At 42.6% G+C, this 20,785-nt stretch overlaps 3 protein-coding genes, 1 non-coding gene and 1 pseudogene across 7 annotated transcripts; 3 read left to right on the plus strand and 2 right to left on the minus strand.

Moving 5' to 3' along the window:
* The first annotated feature begins 8,138 nt into the window (after positions 1–8,138).
* On the plus strand, positions 8,139–8,245 carry LOC147948227 (small nucleolar RNA R71). The gene has a single exon (XR_015586064.1). It is a non-coding gene; the product is annotated as a small nucleolar RNA R71 (small nucleolar RNA).
* Positions 8,246–10,519: 2,274 nt separating this feature from the next.
* LOC104748111 (putative F-box protein At5g47300 pseudogene) lies at positions 10,520–11,756 on the minus strand (annotated as a pseudogene).
* A 132-nt stretch (positions 11,757–11,888) lies between these two features.
* Positions 11,889–14,312, plus strand: LOC104717048 (pentatricopeptide repeat-containing protein At4g04370-like). The gene is made up of 2 exons (XM_010434564.3): positions 11,889–14,168; positions 14,246–14,312. The coding sequence occupies exons 1-2, from the start codon at positions 11,952–11,954 to the stop codon at positions 14,279–14,281; spliced, it is 2,253 nt and encodes a 750-aa protein (XP_010432866.1). The 5' UTR covers positions 11,889–11,951; the 3' UTR covers positions 14,282–14,312.
* Positions 14,313–14,353: 41 nt separating this feature from the next.
* LOC104717059 (uncharacterized) lies at positions 14,354–15,288 on the plus strand. Its single transcript, XM_010434575.3, has 3 exons — positions 14,354–14,537; positions 14,632–14,655; positions 14,763–15,288. Exons 1-3 carry the CDS (start codon positions 14,354–14,356, stop codon positions 15,080–15,082), a joined length of 528 nt encoding a protein of 175 aa, XP_010432877.1. The 3' UTR covers positions 15,083–15,288.
* LOC104717068 (leucine--tRNA ligase, chloroplastic/mitochondrial) lies at positions 15,092–20,239 on the minus strand. Of its 4 annotated transcripts, none has more exons than XR_015577382.1 (20): positions 19,765–20,231; positions 19,453–19,597; positions 19,299–19,355; positions 18,944–19,063; positions 18,757–18,861; positions 18,416–18,639; positions 18,261–18,327; positions 18,023–18,177; positions 17,676–17,940; positions 17,397–17,591; positions 17,233–17,312; positions 16,899–17,110; positions 16,738–16,819; positions 16,582–16,659; positions 16,400–16,501; positions 16,149–16,321; positions 15,890–16,067; positions 15,738–15,815; positions 15,523–15,654; positions 15,092–15,449 (listed from the first exon to the last, which is right to left on the minus strand). XR_015577382.1 is itself a non-coding variant. In XM_087480112.1 (20 exons), the coding sequence occupies exons 1-20, from the start codon at positions 20,142–20,144 to the stop codon at positions 15,207–15,209; spliced, it is 2,922 nt and encodes a 973-aa protein (XP_087336238.1). In that variant the 5' UTR covers positions 20,145–20,239; the 3' UTR covers positions 15,092–15,206. The 4 variants fall into 4 exon arrangements, 3 of the variants coding, with proteins under 3 accessions (XP_087336238.1, XP_087336240.1, XP_087336241.1); XM_087480112.1 differs by having other exon boundaries at positions 16,899–16,961; positions 19,765–20,239; XM_087480114.1 differs by having other exon boundaries at positions 16,899–16,961; positions 18,958–19,063; positions 19,765–20,236.
* Positions 20,240–20,785: the final 546 nt, after the last annotated feature.

Here is a 20,785-nt window from a genome sequence, read left to right on the forward strand (position 1 = left end):
CAAACTTAAAATACACAGTCTCCTGTGTAAGAAAAATTTGCTGGAGGATTTAAGAATCACAATACAAACAATGCAGAAATGAAATGGTATATACAAAGGAAGGTAGGAGTACCTCAGTAGTAGAAAAAGGAGTCTGAGCTCGCCCAAGGAGCTGGTGCGTGGTACTAGCTCTGTCCTTCACCGTGTTCGAGATCCGCAGGAGTGGTCTCACCTGGTGGGTCGACTTGTTGCTCAACCGCTTGAGTGTTCTGATAAGTGCTCGGCTGCTCGTCGCACTGCATGTCGTCGACTCTAGACTCGCCATGGTCCGAGACCAATACTACCACATCCGTAGGCTGATAATCACCTTGCTGCCCAACTTGTTGCTCAACCTCTTGCTCAGCTTGAGCTGCAGAACGACGCGCTGATCGACGACTTGAGGAGGCTCTTGAACCACGCAAACCGCGTCCCCTTCTCTCCCTAGATTCATGTGATGAGTGGCGTGAAGGGACGGGAGAAGATGGGCGCTGTCGTGGCACATATGAAGATTGACGTGCGGGTGATGGAATCGGAGAAGGTGTTCGCTCTAGGTTCGCGGAAGGGCGTCCTGGCATTGGTATGGTATCCTCGGGGATGGACCTTGGGACCGCGGTTGTGGATGTCGAACAGCTAAACTTACGCATGAAGTTCATGACATTCTTGGTGAAACGGCTAAACGTTTTGTCTCTGGCTTTCCCCCATTGTTGCAGCAGGTTGAGTCTATGATGAGCGGCTCGATCCCCCTTGGACATTCTCGGATCCGAGTACTCCTCGAAGTGGAATTGCTCCGGGCGGTACTCCTCTGGGCGGTAGTCCTCTGTGTCTTCTTCCATTGGCTCCGCGCGTGTTTCCACAACGTCGACATGATCCTCTTCAGCTTCAGAGTTGTATAAGATTGTCGTAGGAGGGATAAACTCGATATGCTCTCCACCTAAGATTGTAGTCAACTCGACGCAAGGGAGGAGTAATCTCGAAGGTCCGACCGCAGGATGCACAAAATTGTAGAGCAACCTTCCATGCCTCAAACCCCAATCCAAAGTGCGTAGCTGTCGCAGGTAGCGGAGGTCTATCCAACGTGGTGGGTGCGCCTCAGAGTGTAGGGGGACGCCAGCAGCCTCAAGGAACCAAGTCACGATGCCTCCCATGCACATCACTCCGGGAGTGTGGTTGAGGCTTAGTCGCGAGACCCAATGCTTGTATGTCAGCATGTGGTTGATAAGGTAGAGCGAGACGGAAGCGTTGGATATGTCACCTTGCAGCGCGGTGCAATCCATGGCAGTGAATGAGAGTCCCTTAAGCGCCAAATCGATCATCTCTAGATCGCCATTCGTCATGTATCCTTTAATCTCTTTAGCGTAAAATGCATTGGTGACCGCCTTCTGGAAGTAACGCAACACTGGGCTCCGCACGTTCAGCGCTTTTGTCTTCGAGGAGGTGAATGTGGGTGCACTCCCAATCGTTGCCCAGAGTGCGGATATCTCATCCCGATCGAACTGCGGCGTAGTCCCTGTTCCGCTGGGAAATCCAAACATCTCTTCGACAGTTTTGAAACTGAGAGTGTAGAACTGGCCATGAACGCGAAATGTAATGTAGCCCAGACCTCCATCAGACATCATTCCCGGCTCATCCGCATACAGATGCGTCTCCAGAGTACAGAGGAACTGAATTGTCTCCTCCCTGTATCCGCTTTTTGGTGTGTTCATGATTCTCCCCAGATGGCACCGGCTAAACAGATACTGAACATCCTCCCAAATCCCAAGTTGCTGCATAGTCTCAACATGGGGATATCTTGTTCCCTCAAACTCCATCTGCTGGAACAGCTCGTAGTATTCCTTGGGAGTTAATTTCGTCTCAGTGCTCTTCCGTTTGACCGATTTTCTGGGAGCTGGTGTTGAGCGCAAAGCGGGTTCCTCCTGTTCATAATCGCTCCCGTCCTCCTTTGAGTGTGAAGCTTGTGCCGGTCGCTTCCCGCGACTCTTACTCTTAGAGAGCGGTTTGGCCGGTCTGCTTGACCCAGCGCCTTGCGTAGGCGGCTTGGAAGTAGCAACACGTCCTGGAACCTGACAACCATACTTATCATACATCTCATCCCAAAAATTGTCAGACATTGCAAAGCTGAAACAATTCAAACTCAAAATCAAAGATTAGTAGGTTAGTGACCGAGCAATAATAAAAATCGCAAAAAAAATCAATGAGAGTGAGTATGGCGCGAGACACACGAAGATGGTCGCAGTGGCTCGGACGACAGCAAGATGGTCACAGTGGCTCGGTCAAAACGCAGATTGCGACAGTAGCTCGGTCAAAACGCAGATTGCGACAGTAGCTCGGTCAACACGCAGATGGCGACAGTAGCTCGGTCAAAACGCAGATTGCGACAGTAGCTCGGTCAACACGCAGATTGCAACAGTAGCTCGGTCAAAACGCAGATTGCGACAGTGGCTCGGTTGATGCCTCACGGAAGCGCGGGGTGAGACGGCGGTGATGAACGGGAGAGTGGAGCTTCGGCGAGAAGATGGAGAGTGAACTGCAGCAGGTCGAAGATGGAGAGTGAGCAGAGGTAATAGAACAAAGTGAGAACGTAAACAAAGAGTGATGAGGGAGTGGAATAATAATGGTCCTGAGGAGAGTATTTGTTTGGTAGGGGTGAAGAGTGAAGGGAGGGGAGAGTTGAATTTAAAGAGGAGAAAAGAAGGAAGAGTGGTGGAGTGATGGGAAGAAAGAAGACATAAAGTGATGTGTTTGTTGTGAGGGAACAAGAGAGGGGGGGAGTGAGGTGATTGAAGATAATAGAGGTTCACGTGGGAGGGGAAGCCAACAAAGAGGGAGATGCAAGTGGGTTGCTTTCCTTTCGTTTTTTCGTTTTTTTTTTTTTTTTTTTTTTTTTTTTTTTTTTTTCACTCCCTCTCCTTTTCACTCTGTTTTTCTCTGTATCCTCTATCTTTGTTGCACACACTCCCTTCTGTAGATTCCTGAACACAGAAAACCAAAAACAAAAATTAAAAACACAAGAATCCTAAAAATATTTACAGTGATACCTTTGGGACTTCCTCCCAAGTGAGCTTGTTTAAAGTCTCTAGCTTGACTTTTCAGCTTTTTATGCTTTTTGGGGTTCATGGAGGAGTACAGAAAACCCCTCTGGGCGGACTTGATCAGCTAAATATTTTTTTACTCTTTGGCCGTTTACAGTGAATTCGCTGCCATCCTTGTTCAGAAGAGTGATAGCTCCAAATGACAAAACGTCTTTGACTGTAAATGGTCCAGACCACCTAGACTTAAGCTTTCCAGGAAATAACTTAAGTCTGGAATTGAACAGCAAAACCTGATCTCCAGCTTTGAGCTCCTTGACAATAATCTTCTTGTCATGAAAATTCTTTGTCCTCTCCTTGTAAATCTTGGAACTCTCATAAGCATCAAGTCTTATTTCTTCCAACTCATGGATGTCAAGAGTTCTCTTAGCCTGAGCTGTGTCAATATCCAAGTTCAGCAGCTTGATTGCCCAAAGTGCCTTGTACTCAACCTCCACAGGGAGATGACATGCTTTACCATATACCAACTGAAACGGTGTTCTGCCTATTGGCGTCTTGAACGCTGTTCTGTATGCCCAGAGAGTCTCGTCCAACTTGACAGACCAATCTTTCTTCGAGACTCCAACAATTCTTGACAAGATACCCTTGATCTGTTTGTTCGAAACTTCAACCTGACCGCTGGTCTGAGGGTGATACGCAGTAGACACTTTGTGCTTGACCCCATACTTTCTCAGCATGCTCTCAAAAACTTTGTTGACGAAGTGAGTTCCACCATCACTGATCACCGCTCTAGGTATCCCATACCTTGGAAAGATTATACTTTTGAACAGCTTCAGAACAACCTTGTGATCATTGGTGGGGCTGGCTATGGCTTCGACCCACTTAGAAACATAATCAACTGCCACCAAGATATAGACATTCCCATTAGATGGGGGGTTGAAAGGACCCATGAAGTCTATCCCCCAGACGTCAAATATCTCCACTTCCAGGATTGGATTTTGGGGCATCTCGTTTCTCCTTGTGATGTTGCCCATCCTCTGACAAGCGTCACACTTGGTGATGAAGTTGTGAGCGTCTTTGAACAAAGTTGGCCACCAGAGACCTGCTTGGAGAACCTTCTGAGCTGTCTTGAATGTGGCGAAATGACCTCCGTAGACGGAACCGTGACAATGCTCAAGCACTCCCTGCACTTCCCCTTCTGCTATGCATCTTCTGAACAGACCGTCAGAACCTCTCTTGTACAGATAGGGTTCATCCCAGAAGTAGTGGTTGACCTCTCTGAAAAGCTTCTTCTTCCTGTATGGATCCATGTCATCAGGAACTTCTCCACATACCTTGTAATTCACAACATCTGCATACCAGGGTGCAGTCTCAGAAGTGATTGCCATGCATCTGATTTTGAGGTTCTCAACCCCTGTGTCATGCATCCGCTCACAAACCTGGGCTACCAGAAGTTGTTCCTCAGGCATTGAGTCATTTATTGGAACAACATCTTCTATCCTCATTCTTGACAAGTGGTCTGCAACTCCATTTTCTATTCCTTTCTTGTCAACTATCTTCATGTCAAACTCTTGGAGAAGCAGGATCCATCTCAGCAGTCTCGGTTTGGTATCCTTCTTCGAGTAGATGTGTCTCAGAGCGGCATGATCGGTATACACAATGACCTTCGAACCTACAAGATAACTCCTGAATTTCTCGAATGCAAACACAACTGCTAGGAGTTCCTTCTCTGTGGTAGCATACCTTCCCTGGGTCTCGTCCAAGGTGCGACTTGCGTAGTAGATGACATGAAGCTTCTTGTCAATACGCTGTCCCAGAACTGCTCCAACTGCAAAGTCTGAAGCATCACACATGATCTCAAAAGGATGATCCCAATTCGGAGCTTGCACTATGGGTGCTGAAACCAAGGCCTCCTTGATCTTGCTGAAAGCTTCCAAACATGCTGCATCAAATTCGAACTCAACCTCCTTGCACAACAACCTTGTCAAAGGTCTTGCAATTTTTGAGAAGTCCTTGATGAATCTCCTGTAAAACCCAGCATGTCCCAGAAAACTCCTGATGTCCTTCACTGTCTTAGGCTGTTGAAGCTGAACCATGACCTCAATCTTAGCTTTGTCAACCTCAATCCCTTTCTCAGAAATTTTGTGTCCCAGAACAATCCCTTCTTCAACCATGAAATGGCACTTCTCCCAGTTCAGCACCAGGTTCGTCTCCTCACATCGCGTCAATACCCTGCACAAATTTAACAAACAGGAGGAGAAAGTGGAACCGTATACAGAGAAGTCGTCCATAAACACTTCCACTGACTCCTCAATTAAATCCGAGAAAATTGAAGTCATGCACCTCTGAAAGGTGGCAGGAGCATTGCACAAACCAAATGGCATGCGTCTGTAGGCAAATGTGCCATAGGGACAAGTAAAGGTTGTCTTTTCCTGATCATTTGGGTGAATAGGGATTTGGAAGAATCCACTATACCCATCAAGGAAACAATAATAGGGATGACTAGCTAGTCTTTCCAACATTTGATCAATGAAAGGCAAAGGAAAATGATCTTTCCTAGATACAGCATTCAACTTCCTATAATCTATACACATCCTATGTCCTGTGATGGTTCTAGTTGGGATTAACTCATTTTTGTCGTTTTTGATCACAGTTATGCCTCCCTTCTTAGGTACACAGTGCACTGGAGATACCCAAGTACTATCAGAGATAGGATAGATAACTCCAGCATCAAGCAGTTTTAGGATTTCTTTCTTTACTACTTCTTTCAGATTAGGGTTCAATCTTCTTTGGGGTTCAATACTAGCATAAGACTCATTTTCAAGATTGATCCTATGTGTGCAAAGACTAGGTGAGATTCCTTTGATATCATCTAAAGAATAACCTATGGCCTTTCTAAACTTTTTTAGCTCAGTGACTAGCAACCCCAATTCATCATCACTCAACCTAGCATTCACTATGACAGGATAAGTAGAATTGGTTCCCAGAAAAACGTACCTGAGTCCGGAAGGGAGAGTTTTGAGTTCTACCTTCGGAGCTTTCAGTTCCGACCAGTCATCAGCACGGGAGTCTGGAATGATCGCGGTCGAGTGGGAGATATCACGTTCTGAACTCTCTGTCTCAACTGCACGTACCTCCTTTGCGTCAGATATCTGCTCGAATTCCTCTGATCCATCCGTTTCTCTGTGGGAATCTAGCATATTCTTGTAACAAGTTGTCTCCCCATGCAGGAACCCTTCTTCTCCATCCTTGGTTAGAGCAGTTTTGAGATGATCCTCCTCAGCTAGTTCCTCCAACAGCTCATCAGCCAACTTATCCATCTCTTCAATATAGAAGACTTGTCCTCCTATTGTTGGCTTCTTCAAAGTATCCTTGATATCAAACTTCATGATGAAGTCATCGCCCAGATTAAGATCAATCTTGCCATTTCTGACATCAATGATGGCTCCAGCAGTCGCTAGGAACGGTCTTCCTAAAATCAGAGGATCTTTAGGTTCTTCATCCATCTCCAGAACCACGAAGTCAGTTGGTACTTCCACGTCTCTGATCCTGACAGGTAAGTCCTCTAAGATACCATGTGGAAGTCTCACTGATCTATCTGCAAGGATGAGGGAGATGTCGCATCCCTTAAACCTTGTGAAACCCAACCTCTTAGCCACAGAGAATGGCATCAGATTCACTGAAGCGCCAAGATCACATAAGCACCTCTCAAAAGACATGGGTCCAATGGAGCAGGGAAGAGTGAATGATCCAGGATCTTTGAGCTTCTTGGGTACAACCTTCTTCTGGATGATTGCACTGCACTCAAGACTTAGTACCACCATGCCTTGAACTTCTTTTGATCTCTCCATCACCAAGTCCTTGAGGAATTTCTGGTAGTGAGGAACAAGTGCGAATGCATCTAGCAATGACATTCTCAACTCAATCTCCTTGACTTGCTTTTCGAACAAGGCTTTGTACTTCTCAGTAAGCTGCTTCTTGAACCTCACTGGAAATGGTAGAGGAGGCTTGTACGGTGGAGGGATGAACTTCGCAGGTCTGTCTTCAGGAACAGCAGGCTCCTTAACAGCTTCAGGCTCGGATTGCTTCACTGGCTCGATTGGATCTTTGACTGCCTCGACGGGGTTCTCCATCTGAGTGTCATCCTGACCAAAATCCTCCCCATCTAATTCCGCACTGTCCTCAGTGACGTCTGGTACTCCTTGCCTGGGAGGCAATGTTTTCCCACTTCTTAGCGTAATGGCATTGGCAAACTCCTTGGGGTTCTGAACAGCTTTACCTGGGAATTGGCCAGGCTTTGGTGCAGAAGTAGAAACCGATTGGCCCTCCATGTACCTTATCTTCGAATTCAGAGTTTCGAATTTGACGTTCAGATCATTGTAGGAACATTCCATCCGCTGACTTAGGTCAGCGAACTTCTTTGCAGTATCCATGGAACCGCTAGCTTGACCCTGAAGAATTTGTTGCATCATCTGCTTCAGTTCTTGATCTGGGGTTGGTGTAGGCTGAACTGGTTGAGGGCGGAATCCTGGCGGTGGTCCCGAGGGAGCTTGGTAACCCTGCTGGAACTGTTGTTTTGGAGCGAATCCCGGATTGTAAGGCACAAAAGGTTTTTGTTGCCCTTGCTGTTGTTGTTGAGGAGGGTACACCTGATCTTGTGGATTAGCAACATTGGTACTTCGGTAAGACAAATTGGGATTCGTCTTGTAGGGGTTGTAACCTTTGTTGTAGCCACCCTGATTCTGAACATAGCTGATCTCTTCACTCTGCTCACCCTCCCCATCTGGAACTTGGAAAGGGTCGTCCTCAGAGACGAAGTGGACGCTCCTCTGCTGGCTCAGCAAGATACGGTCAAGCTTCTCATTTACATTCTTGAGGTCCTTCTTGTACTTCTCTTCAGACCCAGCGTCGCCGCGAAATGTGCGGTCATAATCCTCATTGTAGTTGCCGTCTGACTGGGCGAGATTCTCAACCAATTGCCATCCTTCCTCAACCTCTTTGTTCAAGAAATTACCGTTGGAAGCAGTGTCAAGCAGCATGCGGATTTTTGGAAGTACACCACGGTATAGAGTGCTCAGCAGTGACTCGTTGCTGAAACCATGGTGTGGACACTGGCTGTGGTAACCCTTGAAACGCTCCCAGGCTTCACAGAATGATTCTGAGCTCCTCTGAGTGAAACTGGAAATCTCATTCCTGAGACGTGCCGTTCTGGAGTTAGAGAAAAACTTGGCCAAGAATGCCTTCTTGCAGCCATCCCAGGTGGTGATTGAGCCCTTGGGAAGGTTTTTCTCCCATTGATGAGCCTTGTCTCCCAGGGAGAAAGGGAAGAGGCGCAACTTGTAACCATCCTCACTCACGCCGTTGATCTTGGTGAGACCACAAAGACGGTCGAACTCGTCCAAGTGGTCGAGTGGATCCTCCATAGGCAACCCGTGAAACTTGTTTCCTTGGATCATGGTAATCAGACCACTTTTGATCTCGAAGTTGTTGTTCGGCACGGCGGGAGGGACGATTCCAGCACGTTGAGTGTGAGTGTTCGGTGCATCCCCAGCACCAATGTTTCGCGGTCCCTGATGTGGTTCATGCTGTTGTTCCATAGTGACGTGTGCGAGATGCTCAACGGGTTGACGAGCTTGTCGTGGGCGTTGCAACCGGTTGATTTCGTCGATCACAGGAAGGAGATTCTGATGCCCTCTTGATCTGGTGTGCATGCAAGGTTGCAATCAACAGGTTCCTGAGATGCAAAACAAACAAGCAAACAACCAAAACAAGTCAGTACTCAGAATGATAAGTGTAACAGAACTTAATCTTGCAAAACTTGAAATCTCAAATGTAACAATACGAATCCCAAATGGCAACGGCGCCAAATTGATACTAAGATTTTTGTGTCTCCTAGCAGGTTCAATTAACCTTAAGTGTTGTAGTATTTAAGGTGTCAATCCAAATGGGATGTTGCTAGCAATCAAGATGCAATCAAGGAATCACAAGTTAAGCCAATTCAAAGAGTGTTTTTATCTAAGAGTCCTAGAATGATCAAAATGCGAAATGGAAATGAGTCACAGAACAAGAAACAAGAATGCATGACAAGAAGCGAAAGTGAATAAAAACGCAAACGATTCTAAGCATGAACAAACGAAACAGTTCCAGGAATGTAATAAAAATCAGAAAGAAAGAAGTCCTAAGGATGGGGTAATTGATGTCGGTGGAGTATTCTAGTCTAAGGAGTGTTTAACATACCATAAGCAAAGTATCCCTAAACAATGAACATCACAACTTAGCTAATCCAATCTCTTGGCAAAAGCTACTCAGACGCAACCACTTCCATACCTAGCTCTCGCTAGAGAAACGTGGTCGAGCAGGCATGACAGACAAGTTCATTCGTGTCAACAAACATCCTAGACAACTAATCTCTTAGGCTAGGAACGTAAGTCTCTGGCACTAGTTGGTCAGACATTTCATCAAACACCTTTTGGGTGCGGAAATGTCTCGAACCTAGTTCCAATTGATCAGAGAGAAACAAGTAATTCTAACTCTAGTCCAGAAGGGAATTTTACAATCAAAGCTTAAACACTCTACATCCTAAGATCCTCCACCTAATCTATCCCATCCTCAGGAACTACCACACTACTCAGATCCGAAAATCATAGTCAAGGATGCAAACACCGAAATCATTGAATCAAGCATAATAAGATAGATAAAAATAAGATTAACAACTTTGTAGAAGGAATCAAATGCAAAATCTCAATAAATCTCAACGATATCGGAATACAAGTCTGAGAACGTGTTTTGGATGCTAGGTTAAAAACCTTCTGGGAACGAAAACGAGATTAAAAGATAAGATGTCTCCGCAAAGACTTAACAAAATGTATATATAGTAGTCCAACATGGAAAGCCCTAAAACTTAAAACGACAAGGTAAAGCGTCGGTTCGGTAATCTCCTGAAGCATGTGAAACCAAACGTCTTTCTTCCCGACATGTGCGATCAAGTCCATGTGCGTCGAATGGAATCCAATGTCATCATAGCTCGGATGGAAGGCTGAGGAGCATGGCTTGGACGGATAGCTCGGACGGAACGGAGATGGTGACAATGGCTCGGACGAGACGGAGATGGTGACCATGGCTCGGACGAGAATGAAGATGGTGACCATGGCTTGGACGAAAATAGCTTCCAACGTTTCCTAAATACCTGAAATACTCCAAAATGCACAATGTATGCAAGGATGATGCAAGAGCTACCTAGACATGCAAAGTGTATAGAAAAAACTAGAAAACGATGCAAACCAATGAGTTATCCTAGCTAAATGCATGATAAAAATAGGCTAAGGAGAGACAAAATATAGACATATCAAAAATGATTGAGGATTGAGGATAAAAAAAAAATGATTGAGGATTTATAATGAACCATTAAAAAAATATATCGTAGCATCTTAACCAAACATGGATTTAACATATGCTAGCTTCCTCCTCTGTGTAGTTGAAAGTTGAAACATTAACAATAAAACTTCCAAAGTGAAATATTAAAAAATAAATCTACCAAAAGAGTAATAATTCGTCTCTTTTATATATCATTGCCTCCTCCCGTCTTCCAGCTGGTCACTGGATTTGAACCAAACTTGGAACATAATTAAACAATTGTGACCAATGTAACAATTTTGTAGGTGCTGCAAAATCCACTTTTCTAACTTTATTATCCTCCTTAATTATGTGTACCATGTTTTCGTAGTGAACCTTGCCGTCCTTGACCAAACTTTTCCAATCAAAACACACGACGAATTTCTTCTCGTCGTCGACAAGAAACCTTACTCCAGACATAATATCTTCTCTGGAGTGATCCACTGCCAAGACCATGCTCCACGGTACCACTTTAGTCTCATCAATCTTATTAGTCACCCATACTTCTGTCCTTGATGTATTTGTGAGCTGTAATAACACGAAAAGTTTTTCGTCTCTAACAACGGAGAGAGCCATATCAGTCCTAGAAATATATGGAAAAAGCTGATATGGAAGATTCATACGTCCAAATCTCTCTGTTGTGTAATCAAAACTGAGTAAGAATATGGCGTGGTGGTTCTCTTTCTCATCTACCGCAAACCAGTAAGTCTTTCCCTTAAAAGTGACGCGGTTATCAATACGGGTCAAGTCAAAATCCAAAGTCACGTCAAGAATCTTCCATGAATTCGACTTAAACTCATAAATTGAGAATTTGTCCGTCTTGGTTTCAGTACCACCATTATCATAGCTCAATATTTTGTAGCTATTATATCCGGATTTCTTGTCTTGGTACGATCCGAGAGCAAAGGTGCCGTGGCGTGTCTTGTAAGGATCTTTGGCTGGGATACACTTGGCTTGACCAGTACATGGGTTCCAAAGAACGAGACTAGTGCTATATTTGATGGTGCATAACAATAAGCCATCGTGGTGAAAAACTTCAGCTATTCTAATTAAAATAAAATGACGATTGATTAGGTTAAGTTTACCTGATACATCTATAGATAAAACTCCATGGTGGTTAACGTTCACCGAACAAATCTTTAATTCCTTTGTCATCAACTGTCTTACTCTTACGGCTTTATCGAAGTGCTCTCTTACGAATCTTGGATCGTCGAATAAAAGATTCCATCTTTTGCATGTAGATCGTAACCTTTTCAGAGATGCGGCCGGAACGTGACAGAGTATCTCCTCTACTACATCCCCTGGAAGCTCCGACATCGTCATTGTTGCGGTTTGGTTTTTTTTTTTTATACTTAGGGTTTTAGTTACCTCTCGTATATATAGTAAAGGTTTAAGTCTTGGTTCGGTTTAGTTTGGTTCGGTTTTATATAATAAACCTGATAAGTAAACCACTACGCAATTCAATATATCCTCTTCTTCTTCATCGTTCACGTTTTTGATCAAAACCATGGAGCTATGATCAGGCCTTCGTCTGTGTTGAACTCCACCAAGTACTTCAACTCACTCATTAACCATTTCTCATCTCATGGCGATTACAAGCAAGTTCTCTCCACGTTCTCTTCCATGCTCGCCGATAGAATCTTACCTGATACTTTTAGTTTCCCGAGTCTTCTCAAAGCTTGTGCTTCACTTCAGCTCTTCTCTTGCGGTCTATCGATTCACCAGCAAGTTCTCGTTAATGGGTTCTCTTCCGATTTCTATATCTCGTCTTCATTGGTCAATCTCTATGCAAAATTCGGTGTTTTGGGTTATGCTCGGAAAGTGTTCGACGAAATGCGTGAGGGGGATGTCGTACACTGGACTGCTATAATTGGGTGTTACTCACGCGCCGGGATTTTTGGAGAAGCGTGTTCGTTGGTTAACGAGATGAGATCTCAGGGGATTAGTCCGAGTCCGGTTACGTTGTTGGAATTGCTTAGTGGGGTTTCGGAGATTACGCAGTTACAGTGTTTACATGCCTTTGCGGTGGTTTATGGGTTTGATTCTGATATAGCTGCGGTGAACTCTTTGTTGAATTTGTATTGCAAGTGTGACCGTGTTGGAGATGCTAAGGATTTGTTTGATCAGATGGAGCAACGAGATATGGTTTCATGGAACACAATGGTTTCAGGATTTGCTTTTGTTGGTGATATGACTGAAATATTGAAACTTTTGTACAGAATGAGTGATGATGGTTTAAGACCTGATCAGCAGACATTTGGAGCATCAGTTTCAGTGAGTGGAACAATGTGTGATCTTGATATGGGGAGAATGTTGCACTGCCAAATTGTAAAAACTGGTTTTGATGTAGAGATGCATCTCAGGACGGCACTGATAACTATGTACTTAAAGTGTGGAGAGGAGGAAGCTTCATATCGAGTTCTCGAAACCATTCCTGATAAGGATTTTGTTTGCTGGACAGTCATGATATCAGGACTTATGCGGTTGGGTAGAGCGGAGAAGGCGTTGGTTATGTTTTCGGAAATGTTAAATTCAGGATTAGATCTGTCGAGTGAGGCAATAGCTAGTGTTGTAGCATCTTGTGCTCAACTAGGTTCGTTTGATCTCGGCGCTTCAGTCCATGGTTATATACTGAGGCAAGGATATACACTAGACACCCCTGCGTTGAACTCTCTTGTTACAATGTATGCAAAGTGCGGTCATTTGGATAAAAGTTTAGTTATTTTTGAACAGATGAAAGGAAGAGACTTAGTTTCGTGGAATGCGATTATCTCCGGATATGCTCAGAACGGAGATCTGTGTAAGGCTTTGTTATTGTTTGAAGAAATGAAGTTCAGAACCGTGCAACGAGTTGATTCATTGACAGTTGTCTCGCTTTTACAAGCCTGTTCATCTTCTGGAGCTCTCCAAGTAGGGAGACTGATCCACTGTATTGTAATCAGAAGCTTCATCAGCCCATGTTCCTTGGTTGATACGGCTCTGGTTGATATGTATTCGAAATGTGGCTACTTAGAAGCTGCACAGAGGTGTTTCAGTTTGATTTCAAGGAAAGATGTTGTTTCATGGGGCACACTCATTGCAGGGTATGGTTTTCATGGTAAAGGGGATATTGCTTTAGAATTTTACTCTGAGTTTCTTCGCTCTGGAATGGAGCCGAACCACGTGATATTTCTTGCGGTTCTCTCATCTTGCAGCCATAATGGAATGGTTCAGCAAGGTTTGAAAATATTCAGTTCAATGGTTAGAGATTTTGGTGTTGAAGCGAATTACGAACACCTTGCCTGTGTGGTCGATCTTCTATGTAGAGCTAAAAGAGTAGAAGATGCGTTCAAGTTCTACAAAGAGAATTTTATGAAACCTTCGATCGATGTCTTGGGTATAATACTCGATGCTTGCCGTGCAAATGGGATAACAGAGGTCGAAGATATAATTTGTCAGGATATGATTGAGTTGAAGCCAGTGGACGCTGGACATTACGTTAGACTTGGACAGTCTTTTGCTGCGATGAAGAGATGGGACGAGGTGAGTGAATCATGGATTCAGATGAGGTCTCTAGGTCTGAAAAAGCTCCCGGGATGGAGCAAAATCGAGATAAACAGGAAAACCATAACATTTTTCATGAATCATACTTCACATTCAGATGAAACAGTGTCTCTACTAAAACTTCTTAGCAGGGAAATGATGCAGTTTGGTTCAAAGAACCTATGTGATCAGTCTAATAATGTAACCACGGTATAATTATGACATAAATTATATACTTGTAGAGCATTTACTAAAAATAGGATCTAAAAGTGCGAGAACTTTGGAAGGGATCCAATACTTGGGGGAGATGTCAAGGAGATTAGTTACTGAGAATCTTCTAAGATTCAAAGAAAAGAGAAGACACCATTAATTTGCAGAGAGATTGAAATAGAGAGATGACCAGAAGGCAGAAGAAGACGGCGAAGCTGGTAACAGGGGTAATGGGACTATGTATTGTCGCCTACATCGCAGGTCCTTCTCTGTATTGGCATCTCAACGAGACCATTGCAGATTCTCTCCACCCTTGCCCTCCTTGTGACTGTGACTGTTCTTCTCAACCTCTCCTCTCCATCCCCGACGGTAATCATCATCATTATCATTGTTCTTCCTTTCTTTTTTCCCTTTGGTCACAAACCCAACTTTTGATTCGTTTAATGCTATGTTTCTTCTGCAGGATTGAGCAATCACAGTTTCTTGGGTGAGTATACATATTTCTGGCAATAAGTTTCTATATATATATGGTAAAAATGCTCAAGTGTTGCAGATTTCATGTGCATTTTTGTTGGTCCTTGTTTTATGGCTAAGATTGCATGCGGCACGGGGAAGGGAGTGAAGAGAACGAGAGTAGTTTCACAGAAATGGTAGCTGAAGAGCTGAAGCTAAGAGAAGCACAAGCTCAAGAAGATGAATGGCGTGCAGATAGGTTGCTGCTAGATGCTAAGAAAGCAGCTTCTCAGTATCAAAAAGAAGCTGATAAATGCAGTATGGGGATGGAAACATGTGAGCTAGCAAGAGAGAAAGCAGAGGCAACTCTAGATGGACAGAGAAGACTATCTTACATGTGGGAGCTTCGAGCTCGGCAAAGAGGATGGAAAGAAGCAACTGTTGCGTCTGATTTTCTCTAAGAACAGATCTTTTTGCTTCTAAAAGAATATTTTTTTCCATAAGATGGAATTCAAAAGAGATTTCGAGTTAACCCAAGATTTGACAGGTTCTGTAATTGTTCTTTTTTCCTTTTCTTTCTAAATCCTACTTTGTAGTGACCTTGACATTAGTACGGTCTAGGATAACGTTGAGGATTTTCCCAGGCACATAGATTCGCTTCTTGATTGATTGTCCGTCTAGATATTTCCTGAGTTTCTCGTCCTGTGAGGCAAGAACAAAAGCATTTTCTTCAGAACATCCTTCTTCAACCTCTATGGTGCCTCTTGTCTTGCCGTTTATCTGAACTGGAAGAACAATAGTTGTGTTCTTTAGGTAATCCGGGTTTGCCTGCATAAAGACCAATACAGTCAGTACCGCAAAAACACTATCCACTGTTACATGTTCTGTTTACTATCTCTACCTTAGGGTAGCTTTCATAGGCCAGAGATTTCAGATGGCCTAACCGTGACCAAAGCTCTTCAGCCATGTGAGGTGCGTAAGGTGAGAGCAAAAGAACAAAAGGCTCAATGATTCCTCTAGGTTGATTATTCCACTGTCAAAATAAGAAGAAACCAGAGAATCAGTACTCTTAAAGCAGATAACAAAGCTAACTGATATAAGAGTCTAAGATTTAACCTTATATGCCGCATTAACAAACTCCATCATTCCTGAAATTCCCGTGTTGAATCGTGTACTCTCAATTTCCTCTGTCACCTGCAAATTAACATATGAATCTTAAGTAAGATGTATTTAAACCACAAAGGGATCATATTGGGAAATGAGATGACCTTAGCTATGCATTTATGAAGAGTTCGGAGTTGATCAAGGCTCGGTTCATCATCAGTCACTATGGTTCCATCTTTGAAAGAACCGTCGGATTGAGGCAAACCGATGACTAGTCTCCATGTTCTTGCCAAGAAACGATGCACACCCTCAATCCCACTCGTGTTCCAAGTTTTTGAGTCCCTAGTACAAGGAAATGCAAGAAGATATAAACACTGAGAAAATGTTAAAACCTGAAGAAACAAATTTGGGATTGAAGTTTACCTAAATGGTCCCATGAACATCTCATACAAACGTAGAGAATCTGCACCGTACTCTAACACAACATCATCAGGATTTACGACATTTCCTCTACTTTTGCTCATTTTATAAGCTCGTGGAGTTAGACGAATACTAGGCTCCTCCTTCAGAACAAAATGATCTCCGGACTTAATAACCTAGACCATTAAAGATCATAAGGTTAAAACAAACCGAAGAACCTATCAGTTTTAGTGAATGCGAAAGAAGATCCATACTCTTTCTTCCGGGATTGTCACTTGTTGATATTCATTTAACCGTTCTTCGGTATCTGCAGTTACATAATTTCCTTCTTGGTCTTTCCAAGCTGTATACTGGACCTGCAACGTAACACTATTAAGGATAAAAGATTCAACGGAATTTGTAAAACTGAACAAGGTAAGGCAAAATACAAACTTACTTCCCCAAGGATGATTCCTTGATTTATGACACACTTGAAGGGTTCTTTCGTCGACACAACACCAATGTCATAAAGTACCTGTGATGATGCAGCAACAGAGGTTACGGTTGGATCACGAGATAGCTTAAAGAAAGAGAGGATTCAAAGGACACACACCTTGTGCCAAAACCTCGAGTATAGTAAGTGTAAAACAGCATGTTCAGCACCACCAACATATACATCTACTGGGCTCCAATATCTGCCACAAGAGAAGTAATAAGAAGAAAATTTTACTTAAATGGAAGGTTAATTGATTGCTTTCTGTCAAAGGCTCTCACTTTTCTTTTTCCTTGTCAACTAACGCTTCAGGGTTTTTCGGGTCCATGAATCTCAGATAGTACCTGGAGACAAAGGGAATATCATGAATCAACAATAAAGCAAATCAGGTAAATTTGTTTAGTTTCTCAGCGTAACCTCAACATCTATCGACAACACTTTGGGTAATATATTCAACAAGGTTATAGATCCATCCATTTCGGCTTAGCCTATCCTAGAACCATCATAGTAGAGAGCATCAAGGATTCCCAATTGGTAGATACATTTCGTGTAACGTGGAAATTATATACAAGAATCAACAAGGGTAACAAAGAGCTTATTATTAAACATTTTTACCAGCAAGAGCCAGCCCATTGTGGCATAGTGCTTGTTTCTCTTTTGGCAGGTTTTTCTGTTGAAGGATCTACAGTGTTTACCTGCAAAGACATTCGATCGTAACCAAAAATGTACAGTGACATTTCACGTATCCAGAAACTAATCAAATTAACTGCAAAACATACCCATGAAACTGCTTTTGACAGTGGTGGTTCCCCTGTTCCAGTGGGAGTAAAATCATTCAACTCAGGCAAAGTGAGTGGCAGTTCAGATTCTGAAACCGCAATAGTTTCACCAGATTCATCCAAAATTAAGATTGGGATAGGTTCACCCCAGTAACGCTGCCGTGCAAACAACCAATCTCTCAACTTGTAATTTACCTGCCAAAAAAGCTTTTTGAGTAGAAACAAAGATGAAAAGTATGTACATACATAATCCATATAAAGAAAGGCATCAAGATGAACCTTTTTATTTCCATTGCCGGTTCTCTCAGCCCATTCAGTAACTTTCAAAGCAGCTTCTTTGCTAGATAGTTGATTTATGTCAAGTCCTGTTTCTAAACTTGATGAATTTTCAATCACACCTAATCCGGGATAAACTTGCTTGGCATCATCACTTGAGTTTGCCTCATTTTTCACTACCCACTTGATTGGAATGTTATACTTCAACGCAAACTCATTATCCCGAGTATCATGAGCTGGGACTGCCATGATTGCTCCGGTTCCATAACTGTCACATATAACAAAGTTATCTGTTTCACACAAATTCAATTCAAAGCAATGTAAATAGTTGGAAGTTAGAACAAACTTACCTTGCTAGAACATAGTCAGCTACCCAAATGGGAATAGCATCCCCATTAGCTGGATTTTTCGCATAACATCCCGTAAATACACCAGTCTTTTCCTTCTGAAGTTCTGTTCTTTCAAGATCACTTTTCCTCGAAGCGAAATCTTTGTATTCCTCTACCTGTAACCATAAGAGAGGACTCATGATAATCATATGAAAGGCACATTGTATAATGAGATCGAAAGAAATGAAAAGAAACATACTTGTTGTTTCTGATCTGAGGTTACAAAGTAAGACAACAAATGATGCTCCGGTGCCACAACCATGTAACTGCGAATGGAAGAACAGATCATATAAAGCAATCAAAATCAAGAATTTAGATTTGAATTATAAATGTGATTAATCCATGTAAGCATACGTTGCTCCAAAAAGTGTATCTGGCCTCGTGGTGTAAACTGTAATCTTTTTGTCAGTTTCTTGGCCTTTGCCATCAAGAATTGAAAAGTTCAGTTCAGCTCCTTCAGATCTTCCAATCCAGTTTCTCTGCATTTCCTTTATACTTTCAGGCCACTCAAGCTCGTCTAAATCTTCTAGAAGACGATCAGCGTATGCAGTAATCTTCAGCATCCATTGCCTCATCGGCTGCTTGGTAATAAACAATGTCACTGTAAAATTCATGAGAATTTTCAAAACAGAGGAATACAGATTTCGGTAGAGGGAAAAAGAGATGTAATTTTCCCTGATGGTAAAAGATATTACCTTTCTTATAACTGGGTGACCGCCACGCTCACTAACACCATCCACCACTTCCTCATTGGCCAAAACAGTACCAAGAGCCGGGCACCAGTTGACGGGTACTTCAGCCTGAATTTACAATCTTTCAAAGAACTTTTCTATACACAAATGCACAGTTTTAACTTGTGAAGTAGACAATGATTTTCTTGACCTGATATGCCAAACCTCTCTTATAAAGCTGAAGAAAGATCCATTGCGTCCACTTGTAGTAGTCTGGCTCTGTTGTAGAAAGTTCACGGTCCCAATCGTAAGAGAAGCCAAGTGATTTGAGCTGCAAACAAACAAAAGAACCACATTCATTAAGGTCCCTCTTTACTCCCATGGTAAGACCTAACCAAAACAGTCCAAAGTAATGGCTTTAGTTACATCTACACATTATTAAAGATCCTTTTGCATAATCTTCAAGGATCAGTAACCCTAGACCATGAAACAAGCATACATTTTTCACAACCAAACCGATAGCACAACATTACTAGGCTGGTGCTACATTGAAAGAAATACATCACCTGTAAACGAAAGCGGTCAATGTTCTTCAATGTTGTAGTTTTCGGATGAGTTCCTGTCTGCAATGCAGATAACAAAAAACAATAAGGACTTGTAACAGTTTATCAACAAAAGCATCCATAATGATTTGATAAATGATAAACAAAAAAAACGAACCTCAATAGCATATTGTTCTGCAGGCAATCCAAAAGCATCCCATCCCATAGGATGCAAAACATTGTAACCTTGCATACGCCTAAGCCTCGCTAATATATCAGTTGCTGTATAACCCAATGGATGCCCCACATGTAATCCTGCTCCACTGAAGGAAACAAACCACAACACATAGACACAAAAATTAATATTTTTCCACAAAACCCAAATCCAAGGATGCTACTAAAATTTATCTGAAAAAAAAAAACCACAACTTTATACTAAAACAGCTTCTCAATTAGCCAAATTTGTGAACTTTTCTAAAAAAGGAGAGACCTTGGATATGGGAACATGTCGAGGACGTAGAACTTAGGTTTCGAAGTATCGACATCGTCCGGTGTCCGGAAAGTTCTGTTATCTTCCCAATAGCGTTGCCACTTGGGCTCAATTTCGTGAAACGGATAGACCCTTTTCAATTCAATCGGCGTAGTGGCCGTTTCCGAACTCAAAGCTTCTTTTTTGCTACCATGAGACTCAGACATCGTTGAACTCCTGACTCCGGTGTGATTAGAGCGTCGCCAACGGAAACGGAGACCGGATAAAGGCTGCTTTAGTGGAGAATGGAGTGTGAGAGAGCTGGTGAGGAGTGTATGGGGGCAACAGTGTGACAGCACAAACGGGTCAGACCGAAATTGGAGGATTTGATGAGAGCTCATTCTGGTTCTTTGCCAGAGACGAATGGTTCAGTGGATAATTGAGATAAAGTGTGTGCTCTTTTGAACCTTGAGATCAAGATTACTGAAACGACAACGTTCTCGTCAACAAAATTGTATTGTTATAGTTTTTGGTCTAACGGCTAAAATAATTATTTTTTACTCACCGTTAAAAAAGCAATATGGATAAAAGTAGCAAGATCTTCCAGGAACACAAACACCGTTCCAGTATTGACGAGAAGATCTTGATACTGGAACGGTGTTTGTGTTCCTGGAAGATTGATAAACATACTTTGTAAGCTTATCATGTTACAAAGCAATATGGATAATTGTAGCAAGATCTTCCAGGAACAAAAGCATGGCTAGGAGTCTAGGACGGGCAAGAAAAAAAGTATGGTGATGACATATAATGAAGATTGTCCCTTCCAAAAACTACTCTAGACATAAGGTTTTGATTAGTTGTATTAGATACTATGAGTTAAGACGTTTAGTTATAGACATAAGTACATAACTGGAACTCATAGATTACTTTAAAATGTTTAAGGTCGAACCTTGACCTAAAACCAGTAAAATTATGATTTTAGACATTAGATGCATATTATAAATTTTAGAGCGTCATTTTCAGTGAAAACGTTTATGGTTTA

Source organism: Camelina sativa, chromosome 2, assembly GCF_030686135.1.
Source record: "Camelina sativa cultivar CO46 ecotype springtype chromosome 2, ASM3068613v1".
Taxonomy (NCBI): Eukaryota; Viridiplantae; Streptophyta; class Magnoliopsida; order Brassicales; family Brassicaceae; genus Camelina; species Camelina sativa.

Bases quoted from the DNA above. Each gene is read 5' to 3' on its own strand.
- LOC104717048 (XM_010434564.3), top strand. From the start codon at position 11,952: ATGATCAGGCCTTCGTCTGTGTTGAACTCCACCAAGTACTTCAACTCA. The intron at 14,169-14,245 runs GTATAATTATGA...GAACTTTGGAAG, and splicing joins AGTCTAATAATGTAACCACG to GGATCCAATACTTGGGGGAG.
- LOC104717059 (XM_010434575.3), top strand. From the start codon at position 14,354: ATGACCAGAAGGCAGAAGAAGACGGCGAAGCTGGTAACAGGGGTAATG. The intron at 14,538-14,631 runs GTAATCATCATC...TTTCTTCTGCAG, and splicing joins TCTCCTCTCCATCCCCGACG to GATTGAGCAATCACAGTTTC. The intron at 14,656-14,762 runs GTGAGTATACAT...TTTATGGCTAAG, and splicing joins GAGCAATCACAGTTTCTTGG to ATTGCATGCGGCACGGGGAA.
- LOC104717068 (XM_087480112.1), bottom strand. From the start codon at position 20,144: ATGAGCTCTCATCAAATCCTCCAATTTCGGTCTGACCCGTTTGTGCTG. The intron at 18,862-18,943 runs GTCAAGAAAATC...TTGTAAATTCAG, and splicing joins AGAGAGGTTTGGCATATCAG to GCTGAAGTACCCGTCAACTG. The intron at 15,816-15,889 runs GTCATCTCATTT...GTTAATTTGCAG, and splicing joins TTCATAAATGCATAGCTAAG to GTGACAGAGGAAATTGAGAG.